Source organism: Eptatretus burgeri, chromosome 12 (genome assembly GCF_056783735.1).
Source record: "Eptatretus burgeri isolate ZD-2024b chromosome 12, Ebu_testis_v1, whole genome shotgun sequence".
Taxonomy (NCBI): domain Eukaryota; kingdom Metazoa; phylum Chordata; class Myxini; order Myxiniformes; family Myxinidae; genus Eptatretus; species Eptatretus burgeri.
The window spans coordinates 51,333,897-51,350,361 of NC_140972.1; the positions used below are offsets into that span (position 1 = coordinate 51,333,897).

The following is a 16,465-nucleotide window of genomic DNA, read 5'->3' on the forward strand; positions in this document are numbered from 1 at the left end:
GTCCTTCCCTCTCCCGACCCTCTTGTCTCATGCCCCCCTTACTGTGCGTTGTGTGTTAGCTCTCACACGAGCATTGACAAGGTACATTATACAAAAGAAGAAAAGAAAAAAAAAGACCTTATCAGTCCTTATCTGGTGTGATGAATTATCTGGGAAGGTAAAGCAGGATTTGGACACTGGACCCTTCCTAAGTTAAGGGTCTCAGATGACATCTGCTTTGAAATTCGTTGAATAGCTGCCGACAGCTTGCAGAGTTGTCTGTGGCTCGTCAGCTCCAGGGTCATGGTCTGGGAAATGGGTCCAAGAAACTCCTCTCGAGACCGCGAACCCCGCCCAACCCATCACGATATCACTTAAAGCCTTGCTCCATGTTGGATCATCAGAACTTGGTAAATTGAGTGTTTAATTATTTTATTATTCCTTTGTACCCGTATGGTGAAGTTAAATGTTTGTAATAAATTTAACATTTTACCTCCTGGAGAACCAGTCCTTTCTGTGGTCCATTGCCTGTTTCATCCCCACACTAATTATTGAGTCGATCATCTTCACAAGGCTCATCATTTGGCACCGTTACATTGAATAATACAATGGGATGGTGCAGATCATGTAGTGCATTTACCTTTGAGCTGTCAAGTCTGGGTTTGAATCCAGAACCGACGACACACTGTCGGAGTGGTGCTTTGCAGCTGGAGAGTTTCGCTTTCCCTTATTGATCAGGTGGACGTCAAGATGGGTATTGGTGTCCCATATGCTCGGATTAGGAGGTATTTTTTTTTAAAGATCCCACGGTGTCTTTCTCGAAGAGTAGGTGTCATCGCTGGCACCTCAAACATGTCACAAATTCTTGCTGTAACCTACAATGGGCAATGCATCAGCAGCACTCCCAGCAATGAAGGAAACCAACATGAGCCATGGACTGAATGGAGGTTTCACTGAATGACTAAAATCGTTTTTCTTACAACAGATGATTGCAGCCATGCAGTTTGGTCCACAATTAGGACCCTGTTTGTGACGATTAATAATACACCTCGTCTAATACATTGTTTCACAAACTAAAACCCAAATTGTATTTTTTGGGGGCGTCAAATGATATCGAATTTAATTCAAACTTGCGATATTATATCACCAGAAATTGTTGTACAGCTTTTGCAATGATGCTGAATCCTTGCGTGGTTAAACTCTCCAATATTCACTTCATTGTGGGCGTAGTTAAACCCTCCTTGATTCACTTCCTTGTGGGCGTGGTTAAACCCTCCTTGATTCACTTCTTTGTGGGTGTGGTTAAACCCTCCAAGATTTACTTCCTTGTGGGCGTGGTTAAACCCCTTGGTTCACTTCATTGTGGGCGTGGTTAAAACCCTTGATTCACTTCATTGTGGGCGTGGTTAAACTCTCCAAGTTTTACTTCCTTGTGGGCATGGTTAAAACCCTTGATTCACTTCATTGTGGGCGTGGTTAAACTCTCCAAGTTTTACTTCCTTGTGGGTATGGTTAAAACCCTTGATTCACTTGATTGTGGGCGTGGTTAAACCCTCCTTGGTTCACTTCCTTGTGGGCGTGGTTAAACCCTCCAAGATTCACTTCCTTGTGGGCGTGGTTAAACTCTCCAAGATTTACTTCCTTGTGGGCGTGGTTAAACTCTCCAAGATTTACTTCCTTGTGGGCGTGGTTAAACCCTCCTTGGTTCACTTCCTTGTGGGCGTGGTTAAACCCAACAAGATTCACTTCCTTGTGGGCGTGGTTAAACCCTCCAAGATTCACTTCCTTGTGGGCGTGGTTAAACTCTCCAAGATTTACTTCATTGTGGATGTGGTTAAACCCCTTGATTCACTTCATTGTAGGCGTGGTTCAACTCTCCAAGATTTACTTCATTGTGGGCGTGGTTAAACCCCTTGATTCACTTCATTGTGGGCGTGGTTAAACTCTCCTTGGTTCACTTCCTTGTGGGCGTGGTTAAACTCTCCAAGATTCACTTCCTTGTGGGCGTGGTTAAACCCTCCAAGATTCACTTCCTTGTGGGCGTGGTTAAACTCTCCAAGATTTACTTCCTTGTGGGCGTGGTTAAACTCTCCAAGATTTACTTCCTTGTGGGCGTGGTTAAACCCTCCTTGGTTCACTTCCTTGTGGGCGTGGTTAAACCCAACAAGATTCACTTCCTTGTGGGCGTGGTTAAACCCTCCAAGATTCACTTCCTTGTGGGCGTGGTTAAACTCTCCAAGATTTACTTCATTGTGGATGTGGTTAAACCCCTTGATTCACTTCATTGTAGGCGTGGTTCAACTCTCCAAGATTTACTTCATTGTGGGCGTAGTTAAACCCCTTGATTCACTTCATTGTGGGCGTGGTTAAACTCTCCTTGGTTCACTTCCTTGTGGGCGTGGTTAAACTCTCCAAGATTCACTTCCTTGTGGGCGTGGTTAAACCCTCCAAGTTTTACTTCATTGTGGGCGTGGTTAAACTCTCCAAGATTCACTTCCTTATGGGCGTGGTTAAACCCCTTGGTTCACTTCATTGTGGGCATGCTTAAACCCTCCAAGATTCACTTCCTTGTGGGCGTGGTTAAACTCTCCTTGGTTCACTTCCTTGTGGGCGTGGTTAAACTCTCCTTGGTTCACTTCCTTGTGGGCGTGGTTAAACTCTCCAAGATTCACTTCCTTGTGGGCGTGGTTAAACTCTCCAAGATTCACTTCCTTGTGGGCGTGGTTAAACTCTCCAAGATTCACTTCCTTGTGGGCGTGGTTAAACTCTCCAAGATTCACTTCCTTGTGGGCGTGGTTAAACTCTCCTTGGTTCACTTCATTGTGGGCATGCTTAAACCCTCCAAGATTCACTTCCTTGTGGGCGTGGTTAAACTCTCCTTGGTTCACTTCCTTGTGGGCGTGGTTAAACTCTCCTTGGTTCACTTCCTTGTGGGCGTGGTTAAACTCTCCAAGATTCACTTCCTTGTGGGCGTGGTTAAACTCTCCTTGATTCACTTCATTGTGGGCGTGGTTAAACTCTCCAAGATTCACTTCCTTGTGGGCGTGGTTAAAACCCTTGATTCACTTCATTGTGGGCGTGGTTAAACTCTCCTTGGTTCACTTCCTTGTGGGCGTGGTTAAACTCTCCAAGATTTACTTCATTGTGGGCGTGGTTAAAACCCTTGATTCACTTCATTGTGGGTGTGGTTAAACTCTCCAAGATTCACTTCCTTGTGGGAGTGATTAAACTCTCCAAGATTCACTTCATTGTGGGTGTGGTTAAACTCTCCAAGATTCACTTCCTTGTGAGGGTGGTTAAACTCTCCAAGATTCACTTCATTGTGGGTGTGTTTAAACTCTTCAAGATTCACCTCATTGTGGGCGTGGTTAAACTCTCCAAGATTCACTTCCTTGTGGGAGTGATTAAACTCTCCAAGATTCACTTCCTTGTGGGAGTGATTAAACTCTCCAAGATTCACTTCCTTGTGGGAGTGATTAAACTCTCCAAGATTCACTTCCTTGTGGGCGTGGTTAAACTCTCCAAGATTCACTTCATTGTGGGCGTGGTTAAACTCTCCAAGATTCACTTCATTGTGGGCGTGGTTAAACCCTCCTTGGTTCACTTCATTGTGGGCGTGGTTAAACTCTCCAAGATTCACTTCATTGTGGGCGTGGTTAAACCCCTTGGTTCACTTCATTGTGGGCGTGGTTAAACTCTCCAAGATTCACTTCATTGTGGGCGTGGTTAAACTCCAAGATTCACTTCCTTGTGGGCGTGGTTAAACCCTCCAAGATTCACTTCCTTGTGGGCGTGGTTAAACTCTCCAAGATTCACTTCCTTGTGGGCGTGGTTAAACCCCTTAGTTCACTTCATTGTGGGCGTGGTTAAACTCTCCAAGATTCACTTCATTGTGGGCGTGGTTAAACTCCAAGATTCACTTCCTTGTGGGCGTGGTTAAACCCTCCAAGATTCACTTCATTGTGGGCGTGGTTAAACTCCAAGATTCACTTCCTTGTGGGCGTGGTTAAAACCCTTGATTCACTTCATTGTGGGCGTGGTTAAACTCTCCTTGGTTCACTTCCTTGTGGGCGTGGTTAAACTCTCCAAGATTTACTTCATTGTGGGCGTGGTTAAACCCTTGATTCACTTCATTGTGGGCGTGGTTAAACTCTCCAAGATTCACTTCATTGTGGGCGTGGTTAAACTCCAAGATTCACTTCCTTGTGGGCGTGGTTAAACTCTCCAAGATTCACTTCATTGTGGGCGTGGTTAAACTCCAAGATTCACTTCCTTGTGGGCGTGGTTAAACCCTCCAAGATTCACTTCCTTGTGGGCGTGGTTAAACCCTCCAAGATTCACTTCCTTGTGGGCATGGTTAAACTCTCCAAGATTCACTTCCTTGTGGGCGTGGTTAAACCCCTTGGTTCACTTCATTGTGGGCGTGGTTAAACTCTCCAAGATTCACTTCATTGTGGGCGTGGTTAAACCCTCCAAGATTCACTTCCTTGTGGGCGTGGTTAAACCCTCCAAGATTCACTTCATTGTGGGCGTGGTTAAACTCCAAGATTCACTTCATTGTGGGCGTGGTTAAACTCAAAGATTCACTTCCTTGTGGGCGTGGTTAAACCCTCCAAGATTCACTTCCTTGTGGGCGTGGTTAAACCCTCCAAGATTCACTTCATTGTGGGCGTGGTTAAACTCCAAGATTCACTTCCTTGTGGGAGTGATTAAACTCTCCAAGATTCACTTCATTGTGGGTGTGGTTAAACTCTCCAAGATTCACTTCCTTGTGAGGGTGGTTAAACTCTCCAAGATTCACTTCATTGTGGGTGTGTTTAAACTCTTCAAGATTCACCTCATTGTGGGCGTGGTTAAACTCTCCAAGATTCACTTCCTTGTGGGCGTGGTTAAACTCTCCAAGATTCACTTCATTGTGGGCGTGGTTAAACTCAAAGATTCACTTCCTTGTGGGCGTGGTTAAACTCTCCAAGATTCACCTCATTGTGGGCGTGGTTAAACTCTCCAAGATTCACTTCATTGTGGGCGTGGTTAAACTCAAAGATTCACTTCCTTGTGGGCGTGGTTAAACTCTCCAAGATTCACCTCATTGTGGGCGTGATTAAACTCTCCAAGATTCACTTCCTTGTGGGAGTGATTAAACTCTCCAAGATTCACTTCCTTGTGGGCGTGGTTAAACTCTCCAAGATTCACTTCATTGTGGGCGTGGTTAAACTCTCCAAGATTCACTTCATTGTGGGCGTGGTTAAACTCTCCAAGATTCACTTCATTGTGGGCGTGGTTAAACCCTCCTTGGTTCACTTCATTGTGGGCGTGGTTAAACTCTCCAAGATTCACTTCATTGTGGGCGTGGTTAAACCCCTTGGTTCACTTCATTGTGGGCGTGGTTAAACTCTCCAAGATTCACTTCATTGTGGGCGTGGTTAAACCCCTTGGTTCACTTCATTGTGGGCGTGGTTAAACTCTCCAAGATTCACTTCATTGTGGGCGTGGTTAAACTCCAAGATTCACTTCCTTGTGGGCGTGGTTAAACCCTCCAAGATTCACTTCCTTGTGGGCGTGGTTAAACTCTCCAAGATTCACTTCCTTGTGGGCGTGGTTAAACCCCTTAGTTCACTTCATTGTGGGCGTGGTTAAACTCTCCAAGATTCACTTCATTGTGGGCGTGGTTAAACTCCAAGATTCACTTCCTTGTGGGCGTGGTTAAACCCTCCAAGATTCACTTCATTGTGGGCGTGGTTAAACTCCAAGATTCACTTCCTTGTGGGCGTGGTTAAAACCCTTGATTCACTTCATTGTGGGCGTGGTTAAACTCTCCTTGGTTCACTTCCTTGTGGGCGTGGTTAAACTCTCCAAGATTTACTTCATTGTGGGCGTGGTTAAAACCCTTGATTCACTTCATTGTGGGTGTGGTTAAACTCTCCAAGATTCACTTCCTTGTGGGAGTGATTAAACTCTCCAAGATTCACTTCATTGTGGGTGTGGTTAAACTCTCCAAGATTCACTTCCTTGTGAGGGTGGTTAAACTCTCCAAGATTCACTTCATTGTGGGTGTGTTTAAACTCTTCAAGATTCACCTCATTGTGGGCGTGGTTAAACTCTCCAAGATTCACTTCCTTGTGGGAGTGATTAAACTCTCCAAGATTCACTTCCTTGTGGGAGTGATTAAACTCTCCAAGATTCACTTCCTTGTGGGAGTGATTAAACTCTCCAAGATTCACTTCCTTGTGGGCGTGGTTAAACTCTCCAAGATTCACTTCATTGTGGGCGTGGTTAAACTCTCCAAGATTCACTTCATTGTGGGCGTGGTTAAACCCTCCTTGGTTCACTTCATTGTGGGCGTGGTTAAACTCTCCAAGATTCACTTCATTGTGGGCGTGGTTAAACCCCTTGGTTCACTTCATTGTGGGCGTGGTTAAACTCTCCAAGATTCACTTCATTGTGGGCGTGGTTAAACTCCAAGATTCACTTCCTTGTGGGCGTGGTTAAACCCTCCAAGATTCACTTCCTTGTGGGCGTGGTTAAACTCTCCAAGATTCACTTCCTTGTGGGCGTGGTTAAACCCCTTAGTTCACTTCATTGTGGGCGTGGTTAAACTCTCCAAGATTCACTTCATTGTGGGCGTGGTTAAACTCCAAGATTCACTTCCTTGTGGGCGTGGTTAAACCCTCCAAGATTCACTTCATTGTGGGCGTGGTTAAACTCCAAGATTCACTTCCTTGTGGGCGTGGTTAAAACCCTTGATTCACTTCATTGTGGGCGTGGTTAAACTCTCCTTGGTTCACTTCCTTGTGGGCGTGGTTAAACTCTCCAAGATTTACTTCATTGTGGGCGTGGTTAAACCCTTGATTCACTTCATTGTGGGCGTGGTTAAACTCTCCAAGATTCACTTCATTGTGGGCGTGGTTAAACTCCAAGATTCACTTCCTTGTGGGCGTGGTTAAACTCTCCAAGATTCACTTCATTGTGGGCGTGGTTAAACTCCAAGATTCACTTCCTTGTGGGCGTGGTTAAACCCTCCAAGATTCACTTCCTTGTGGGCGTGGTTAAACCCTCCAAGATTCACTTCATTGTGGGCGTGGTTAAACTCCAAGATTCACTTCCTTGTGGGAGTGATTAAACTCTCCAAGATTCACTTCATTGTGGGTGTGGTTAAACTCTCCAAGATTCACTTCCTTGTGAGGGTGGTTAAACTCTCCAAGATTCACTTCATTGTGGGTGTGTTTAAACTCTTCAAGATTCACCTCATTGTGGGCGTGGTTAAACTCTCCAAGATTCACTTCCTTGTGGGCGTGGTTAAACTCTCCAAGATTCACTTCATTGTGGGCGTGGTTAAACTCAAAGATTCACTTCCTTGTGGGCGTGGTTAAACTCTCCAAGATTCACCTCATTGTGGGCGTGGTTAAACTCTCCAAGATTCACTTCATTGTGGGCGTGGTTAAACTCAAAGATTCACTTCCTTGTGGGCGTGGTTAAACTCTCCAAGATTCACCTCATTGTGGGCGTGATTAAACTCTCCAAGATTCACTTCCTTGTGGGAGTGATTAAACTCTCCAAGATTCACTTCCTTGTGGGCGTGGTTAAACTCTCCAAGATTCACTTCATTGTGGGCGTGGTTAAACTCTCCAAGATTCACTTCATTGTGGGCGTGGTTAAACTCTCCAAGATTCACTTCATTGTGGGCGTGGTTAAACCCTCCTTGGTTCACTTCATTGTGGGCGTGGTTAAACTCTCCAAGATTCACTTCATTGTGGGCGTGGTTAAACCCCTTGGTTCACTTCATTGTGGGCGTGGTTAAACTCTCCAAGATTCACTTCATTGTGGGCGTGGTTAAACCCCTTGGTTCACTTCATTGTGGGCGTGGTTAAACTCTCCAAGATTCACTTCATTGTGGGCGTGGTTAAACTCCAAGATTCACTTCCTTGTGGGCGTGGTTAAACCCTCCAAGATTCACTTCCTTGTGGGCGTGGTTAAACTCTCCAAGATTCACTTCCTTGTGGGCGTGGTTAAACCCCTTAGTTCACTTCATTGTGGGCGTGGTTAAACTCTCCAAGATTCACTTCATTGTGGGCGTGGTTAAACTCCAAGATTCACTTCCTTGTGGGCGTGGTTAAACCCTCCAAGATTCACTTCATTGTGGGCGTGGTTAAACTCCAAGATTCACTTCCTTGTGGGCGTGGTTAAAACCCTTGATTCACTTCATTGTGGGCGTGGTTAAACTCTCCTTGGTTCACTTCCTTGTGGGCGTGGTTAAACTCTCCAAGATTTACTTCATTGTGGGCGTGGTTAAACCCTTGATTCACTTCATTGTGGGCGTGGTTAAACTCTCCAAGATTCACTTCATTGTGGGCGTGGTTAAACTCCAAGATTCACTTCCTTGTGGGCGTGGTTAAACTCTCCAAGATTCACTTCATTGTGGGCGTGGTTAAACTCCAAGATTCACTTCCTTGTGGGCGTGGTTAAACCCTCCAAGATTCACTTCCTTGTGGGCATGGTTAAACTCTCCAAGATTCACTTCCTTGTGGGCGTGGTTAAACTCTCCAAGATTCACTTCATTGTGGGTGTGGTTAAACTCTCCAAGATTCACTTCCTTGTGAGGGTGGTTAAACTCTCCAAGATTCACTTCATTGTGGGTGTGTTTAAACTCTTCAAGATTCACCTCATTGTGGGCGTGGTTAAACTCTCCAAGATTCACTTCCTTGTGGGCGTGGTTAAACTCTCCAAGATTCACTTCATTGTGGGCGTGGTTAAACTCAAAGATTCACTTCCTTGTGGGCGTGGTTAAACTCTCCAAGATTCACCTCATTGTGGGCGTGGTTAAACTCTCCAAGATTCACTTCATTGTGGGCGTGGTTAAACTCAAAGATTCACTTCCTTGTGGGCGTGGTTAAACTCTCCAAGATTCACCTCATTGTGGGCGTGATTAAACTCTCCAAGATTCACTTCATTGTGGGCGTGGTTAAACTCCAAGATTCACTTCCTTGTGGGCGTGGTTAAACCCTCCAAGATTCACTTCCTTGTGGGCGTGGTTAAACCCTCCAAGATTCACTTCATTGTGGGCGTGGTTAAACTCCAAGATTCACTTCCTTGTGGGCGTGGTTAAACTCTCCAAGATTCACTTCATTGTGGGCGTGGTTAAACTCAAAGATTCACTTCCTTGTGGGCGTGGTTAAACCCTCCAAGATTCACTTCCTTGTGGGCGTGGTTAAACCCTCCAAGATTCACTTCATTGTGGGCGTGGTTAAACCCTCCTTGGTTCACTTCATTGTGGGCGTGGTTAAACTCTCCAAGATTCACTTCATTGTGGGCGTGGTTAAACCCCTTGGTTCACTTCATTGTGGGCGTGGTTAAACCCTCCAAGATTCACTTCCTTGTGGGCGTGGTTAAACTCCAAGATTCACTTCCTTGTGGGCGTGGTTAAACCCTCCTTGGTTCACCTCATTGTGGACACACGTTACTCAGATGGCTGCAGTTGTGTGCTTGTTTTTCCATTTGACCGGAGTGTCTTCTGTCTCGCCATTCATGACCCAGAGCTATGTTTGCTTCTTGACGTTGCTCGGCGCTGCCATCGTGTCCGGACTGCAACCCCTCGGAAGTGAAAGTCGCCAAGTGGTCCAACTCGATGGACTGTGGTCATTTCGTTTGGACTCGTCTCCGGGCCGGAACGATGGCTTTGAACAGGCGTGGTACAAACGGCCTTTGTCCGAGGCAAGAATTGTCATTTTACAATTGAGCATTTTATAATGAAGCTTATTTAATTGTGATAATTATTATCGAAACATTATCCCATTGGAGCATTGTATGAGAAACAATGGACTCGAACGTGGTACCTGTTGTTCCAACTTCACGATTTACAAGGATTTGCACAAAATATTCAGGTTCCTCTATAGTTTAGAGGCTACTATTTAAATCATTAATGAACACACATAACGGTAAATTGGCAAAATCAAATTGAGGAAAGAGAGGGAGGATGTGAGATTGGGGATGAATGGGGGTCACAGTTTGGGGATGAATGGGGGTCACAGTTTGGGGATGAATGGGGGTCACAGTTTGGAGATGAATGGGGAGAAAAAGAATTGGAGAATGTGGTTTTGGTGGTAAGGAGACTGGAGGGAGGTGAAGGAAAATAGAAATAATAATTTTTTGGTGTACGTACCATACTCTAACATAGGGCATTGGTGCTGCCAAAGCAGTTTATTGGTCGTGAAGGTTATATTAGGCCGGTTGTAGCCTGGTGTTGGCTTAGTGGTTAGGGTGGTGGCTTGGGATCCCAGGGTCCTAAGTTCAAGCCCCGTTGGCCGCTGAATTAATACACCAGGAGGTTGACTCAGCCCGTCATCCTTCCGAGGTCGGCAAAATGAGTACTAGTGTATGGTAAGGGGGACACTGCAACAGCGACATAGTCGCGTCCCAACCAATGATGCAACCAGCAGCCACAGGCTACACTCGATAGAGAGAGATAGAGATAGAGAGAGAGAGAGAGACAGACAGACAGACAGACAGACAGAGACAGACAGAGACAGACAGAGACAGACAGAGACAGACAGAGACAGACAGAGACAGACAGAGACAGACAGAGACAGACAGAGACAGACAGAGACAGACAGAGACAGACAGAGACAGACAGAGACGGTTTGTCATTGCCTTCCCAGCATTGTTTGTCCGTATTCTTAAACACCTGTCTCTAGGCTGTCTAGCCTGGGTTGGAACCCCGACCCAGCTATAAACTCATCCCGGTGTTTCACAGGCAGGGTGCCGGTCCTCGGATGGACGTTAGACTGGCGCCCCATCTACCGACATTAGTTGGTGGGCGTTAAAGATCCACACGGTGTCTTTCACGAAGAGCGGCCGGGCTATCGGTGGCACCCTGAACAAATTACAAATTCCTGCCCAAACTACTGCTGGGAAGGCAATGGCAAACCACCTAGTATAACCCTTGCTCAGGAAGCTTGTTGCATTGGCATTTGTATAACTGCAATAATACAGCACTACATGTCCATTACTTTATACCACTGAAACAATATGAGTGTGTTTAATCGAGAAAAACAACATCTTTTCTGCAATGCATGCACGCTCTACTTGTCATATGTAAAAATGTTTTAATTTGCCTACTTTTCACGACCATTTTGCTGCGGTTTTTCTCTCGAGGATAAAGTGACTATCAGATGGAATCACCAATTATATACTTTGGGTGCAAAAGGTTATTTTAAACCTGGCATCAATTTTAATGTGAATATTCATGAAAATATACACGAGGCTTTCGTTTATTGGATTGCTCAGAAATAATACTCAACTATTTATTTATTCTTTGATTAGTAAGATAGATAGATACATGTCATGAATATGTGCAGATATATTTTATGAATGTCAGTGAATATATGCATCAATTGGCTATGATGATTGTGAATTGATATTTGTATATTATACCAGCTAATGAATGTTCATGATCTGTACAATATTGGTACTTTTCCAAAACATGTACTTTTTCATCAAACGTTATTTTGGATTCTGCAGTGACATTTGTGGCAGTACAGGAGTTGCTGATGTGTGTGTGTCCACAGACAGGACCAGTCATGGATATGCCGGTCCCTTCAAGCTACAATGACCTCATGCAAACGCCGACAGACAGAGATTTTGTCGGATGGGCTTGGTATGAACGTCGATTCAGGCCACCCATGGCCTGCCATGCCCGACGGGCTCGGCTCCATTTCGCCAGCGTGTATTATTACGCCGTTGTTGTATGTATATTTGATATGCTTGCTCTTTGATTTCGTTTCTCTTTTCTATGGATCAAGACTCACAGGATGGTTTCCATATGTAACACCGATATTGGATGACAGAAATTCGCAGGAATAGGATTGGAAGGACAAAATCTTATCTATGAAAAGTAGATATCAAGAATGGTACATAAGCAAGCACTGTTTTCATATAGGGTAAACACGAGGGGCATTCAAAGAGTTATCGGAATGGGGTATTCTTTGGATCCTGAGAGCTGCAGTTTTTTGTTTCTTTCTCAATGGATATATATATATATATATATATATATATATATATATATATATATATATATATATATATATATATATATATATATATATATATATATAGTGTTATGTTTGTGGGGTAGATGGAGGAACTTCATAGTAAAGGTAGGATTTTATAGAGTAGCATGACCCGTTGATGTGCAGGAGACATTTCGATGCAAGTTAAGTAGGGAAACTGTAAGCTTAAGTGTTACATATCACCATATGGGGGGTGGTGCTGTGTTAAATTAGATAGGGTCGAAGGCTAATTTCTTCCAGTATGTGATTGCCCCCTGTGAATCACAGGCTGTGATCTATTCCTATGTTTTTGCATTTCAAGACCGTCGATAAAAAGGAATCGTGTCCTTAAAACAACAACTGAGCCGGACATTTCCAAGCAGGCAAAAACCCCGCCCCTTCAGGAATGACAACTCGCGAGACCACGCCCCTGGGGTGGATGATGGATGCGGTGACGTCAGAGAGGTTTGAGGGAGAGACGAGGATTCAGTCAGGATCGGCGGTCGAGACAAAGAGGAGCTTGAAGGGAGTTTTTGGTGAGGTACGCGCTTGGAGATGGAAGTCTCATTTTTTTTGCTTCCCCTCGACATGGTGAAGAAGGCTGCACGATTCTCGTGTTCGTGCTGAGGCGAATTTGCTCGCGTGATGGAGCAAGACGCAAGCCATTGACTGATCGGCTAGGTCGTGTGAGACCATTCCTCGAAGCCTCGTGTTGTGCCATCGGGGAAGAAGGTGGTGCCATTTTTGCAGAGGAGCGGCTTCGGCAAGTGCGGTTGTGAAAAGAAGCTGCACGGCAGTTCCTAAGCCCTGGTGTTGAATATCACCACCTGAACTACCTCCCGTACACTTCCTGCCCAGAGCGACTTGGTGCCATTTTGTGTGCATTTTCTCACGCAGTGACTACGGTTTGGCGAACCCCAAGCTTCAGAAATTTATCTCTGGGCACACAGCTAAGTGCCGGGAGAAAGGGAGGAGTATTCTTTGATTTATTCTGTCCCCTTGTCTGTGTGGAAGCACCTCAAATAGGAATTCACATTACCTCACGTTTCATTATTATCCCGATTTGATTTATTTCCATTATAAACATTTGATATCTGCTTATTAAATCACGATTTGTTAACTCTGTTTGTGTTGTCTATTTGTCGTGGGTTCGAGTATAAGCCCTTGTCCTCCGTCGTGGTGAACGCATCTGGTATGTGTCTTTGCCACCCCGTTCCTCGCGTGCCATAATCGTCAAGGATCACGTGTTCACCTCCAAGGGAGAACTGTTTGGCTATCCGTCCAGGTAAGGGATAACCACCCCCTGCCACGACTATATATATTGTTGCAGATTCGCGCCCGCCGGCGTGCGAGCGGCCACGTAACTCGAATCGCGGCACGTCGCCCACCGGACGGACAATCCCGTCGTGACCCTCTCGGACTAACGCCGGGAACTAGTCACGGGTGGGCCTTTCGGCCTCACCACGATCGTGTCAATCGGCCCCCCGCGTGGGATAGGGTTGCTCGCCAAATTCGACCTACCTAAGTACCCACACGGAGGGTAGACCGGGCGATCGCACCTCGCCGCAGGTCGACTTCGGACACGGGCCACTTTAAGCGACCCGTTCCGTACTATCGGGATAACCGAGCGGTGTTATCGTCAACCTCGACGGTTCGATTAATTATTGGGCGTCTTTAGCCCACGACCAACCCTTTACGTGAAGTAAGATGGAGATTCAATTGGAGAAAAGACGAAGCGAAACGGGAGAAACAGTTCAACATAAAGCACATTTATTCCGCGGCAAACGGAAAGCACACATATACAATTATACACCAAAAGCAAATGTAAAAGTGACACGGCAATTCTGCACAAAAAGCAAATGTAAAAGTGACACGACAATTCTGCACAAAAAGCAAATGTAAAAGAGAAACACAATGCAGATCTACTACCGACTACCGAGCACACGGCAACACTTATACAGTTTTACTTCACAGACGGCGCTGACAACACATATACTCAAAGCAAAAGAAAAAGGGACCACCCTCAACGATGAGGGGGGCAGACGGGCCTGGGGCCGAGACCGCGTCGAGCCTACCCGTCTGGTGATGAGCCGCAAAATGGCGGTGGAGCCCCGACTCCGCGGGCCTCGCTGGCACTGCCTGGAAATGGGGTGGGAACGGGGCCCCCTTCTCACACTATCTCAGCGCGGGGGGGAAACAGGAGGGGGTTGTTGATGCTCGGGGGAATGAGGATATCGCGCTGGCTTGGGTCCCGCGACGAGCGACTCCACCGCGACCTCGGTCGCGTTACCAGCCTCCCCTCTCCGCAGCTCCCCGACTCTGACACGAGCGCCCTCTCGACTGCCTTCGCCGCCGCCACCACCACTCTCCAACTCTCCACTCTTCTCAGCTCCGTCCAACTGAGTCCAACTACTTTCCTCTTCTCAGAAACTCTCAACTCTTTCCAACTCAACTACTCACTCTTCCCAACTCAACTACTCCTTTTCGGCGAGCGAACGCGGCCCTTTATAGCCCCCAGGGCTTCGCTCCTTCACCTTCGACCCTTCACCTCTGGCTGGCTCCCCATTGGACAGAGGAAAAGTGGGCGTGAATGATTTTTGATCCGCGAATCTGCATATAGCGATTATACTCCGACGCACCTGGAGGCGGGGCCAAATCGCCCCACGTTCGCTGATAGGACGGAACAGAAGTGGGCGTGAGTCGTTTTTGATCCGATTTCTTCAGAAAGGCTGGTGCCTTTGCACCCGCTGCTCGGTGCGCGCCCTGCACGAGTCCAGTATCGGTGCCCACAAGCGGCGCGGGAATGACGGTGATGCGATGGTTGCGAGGGCGAGTTGTGACGGTAAAGGTCGTGGCTGTTGTTGTGAAGCGGCGTTGCGGTTGATGGTTGTTGTGTGATAGCTGTTGAGACGTGGTTGGTGGTGGTTGTGGTGGTAGTAATGGCGGCTGGTCCAAAATAAAGATAGTAAAAGAAAAACGGCTATCCTGAAGGGTCGCAGCCCGAATGAATGACATTTATTCCCTCTAAACAACGGGTTTGGGCCTAACTACACATATACTTACAGAGATATCTCACCTACGGGACCTGAATGGTGGTTTGCGAATTTCGTCAACCACAACAATATTGTTGTGGGCCAGGGTCTGGCGGAGAGAATGACCGCGAGGTGGGGGAAACTACGTCGATTCCCTCCAGACTCTCCGGAATTGTAGGCCGTCGCTCACGGATAATTCCGTGACGCGGCGGGTCGCTTATCTGACCGTGGAAGCCAATACCTCAACCGCGTAGCGTAGGGTCCTCCTGTCGAGAACCACGTTACCTAATTGACCACACGCTTTCAACTACCGGGGAACCACGCCCTCGGTACGCCTTGTCCGAACCTGATCACTCTACCAACTACCGACTACCTTTCTTGATCGGATGCAGTCGAGCAGCACTGCCAAGGACGTACCGGCTCGAAGGAACGGATTATCGGGAATAAAGACCTGGCTAAACTTAGATCCGAACCATGCTGTGCCAATGGAGGAAAAGACAAAGACGAGCTGGGAACATTTCTACAATTATTTATTTACAATAGGCGAGGAAAAGCATGTGGCACAGGAAAAAGGTTTATTGGTGTGTTACGCAGGGGAAAGATGAGAGAGGTGTGGTGTGACAATTTTACAAGAAACTTATAAAAGCGGACACAGTGCTGACTTTACGCGAGAATAATAAAAGCAACTATCACAACAATAAAGATCTTACACAGGCTTATCTAATATTATAATGGACAGGCACCACACACTCTGACACACACTTGGACAAAATAAACCCAATGAAAAGAACAGGGGACCTTTTGCAGCCAGGAAGGGAGGGAGTTGAGGTCACAGTTTCTGGTACCTGAGCGTTTCGGGGGAAAGGGTGCTCCATGGTGTGGCACTTGACAAAGGTCATGCTGTTTGGTCCACAGCCGCACGTGTGGAGATCGTGTCCGTCAAGGAGCTTGAGTGGAGAGACGGGAGTCCGAGGTGAGAAATGGAGCAGTTGACAGGACCAGGCAAGAGACCCGGTCGAGGTCGGGTGTGCGTGGACCAGCAGTCGGGCCATCGAGGCGGGACGTGGTCAGAGCCAAGCAGCGGAACACCTTCACAACGACCCCGTCAATAACAACTGCAACCTTCCAATCCTTCTCCCACTCCAACGAACTCCTTTTCATCCCATAAAACTCTACTCTGAGGATTGCTTCGTATTTTTCGATCACGGAGCTCGGGGGTGGAGCCATGGCGAAGCCGACGTCATCGTTCATCCCGATTGGACCGGGCCTTCATGCGGTCCGCCTTCCTGGGTGGGGTCTCGCCAGAGGCCGGCAAGGCCTGCCCACATCACCTGTCTGGGTTTGGGAAGGTGGAAGCCAAGATGGAACTGCCACAGCGAACGTCAGGATTCTGACTCGGAAAACGAGTCTCTG

General features: G+C 46.7%; 1 protein-coding gene across 2 annotated transcripts in view; it reads left to right on the forward strand.

Annotated features, from left to right (window-relative positions):
* Positions 1-9,385: 9,385 nt before the first annotated feature.
* The window catches only part of GUSB (glucuronidase beta), a 60,291-nt gene continuing 53,211 nt past the window's right edge, over positions 9,386-16,465 (forward strand). For both annotated transcript variants that reach the window (XM_085850525.1, XM_085850526.1), the window contains exons 1-2: positions 9,386-9,687; positions 11,541-11,717. In XM_085850525.1, coding sequence (XP_085706651.1) covers positions 9,442-9,687; positions 11,541-11,717 — 423 coding nt within the window. In that variant the 5' untranslated portion in view covers positions 9,386-9,441. The remainder of the gene's footprint in view (positions 9,688-11,540; positions 11,718-16,465) is intronic.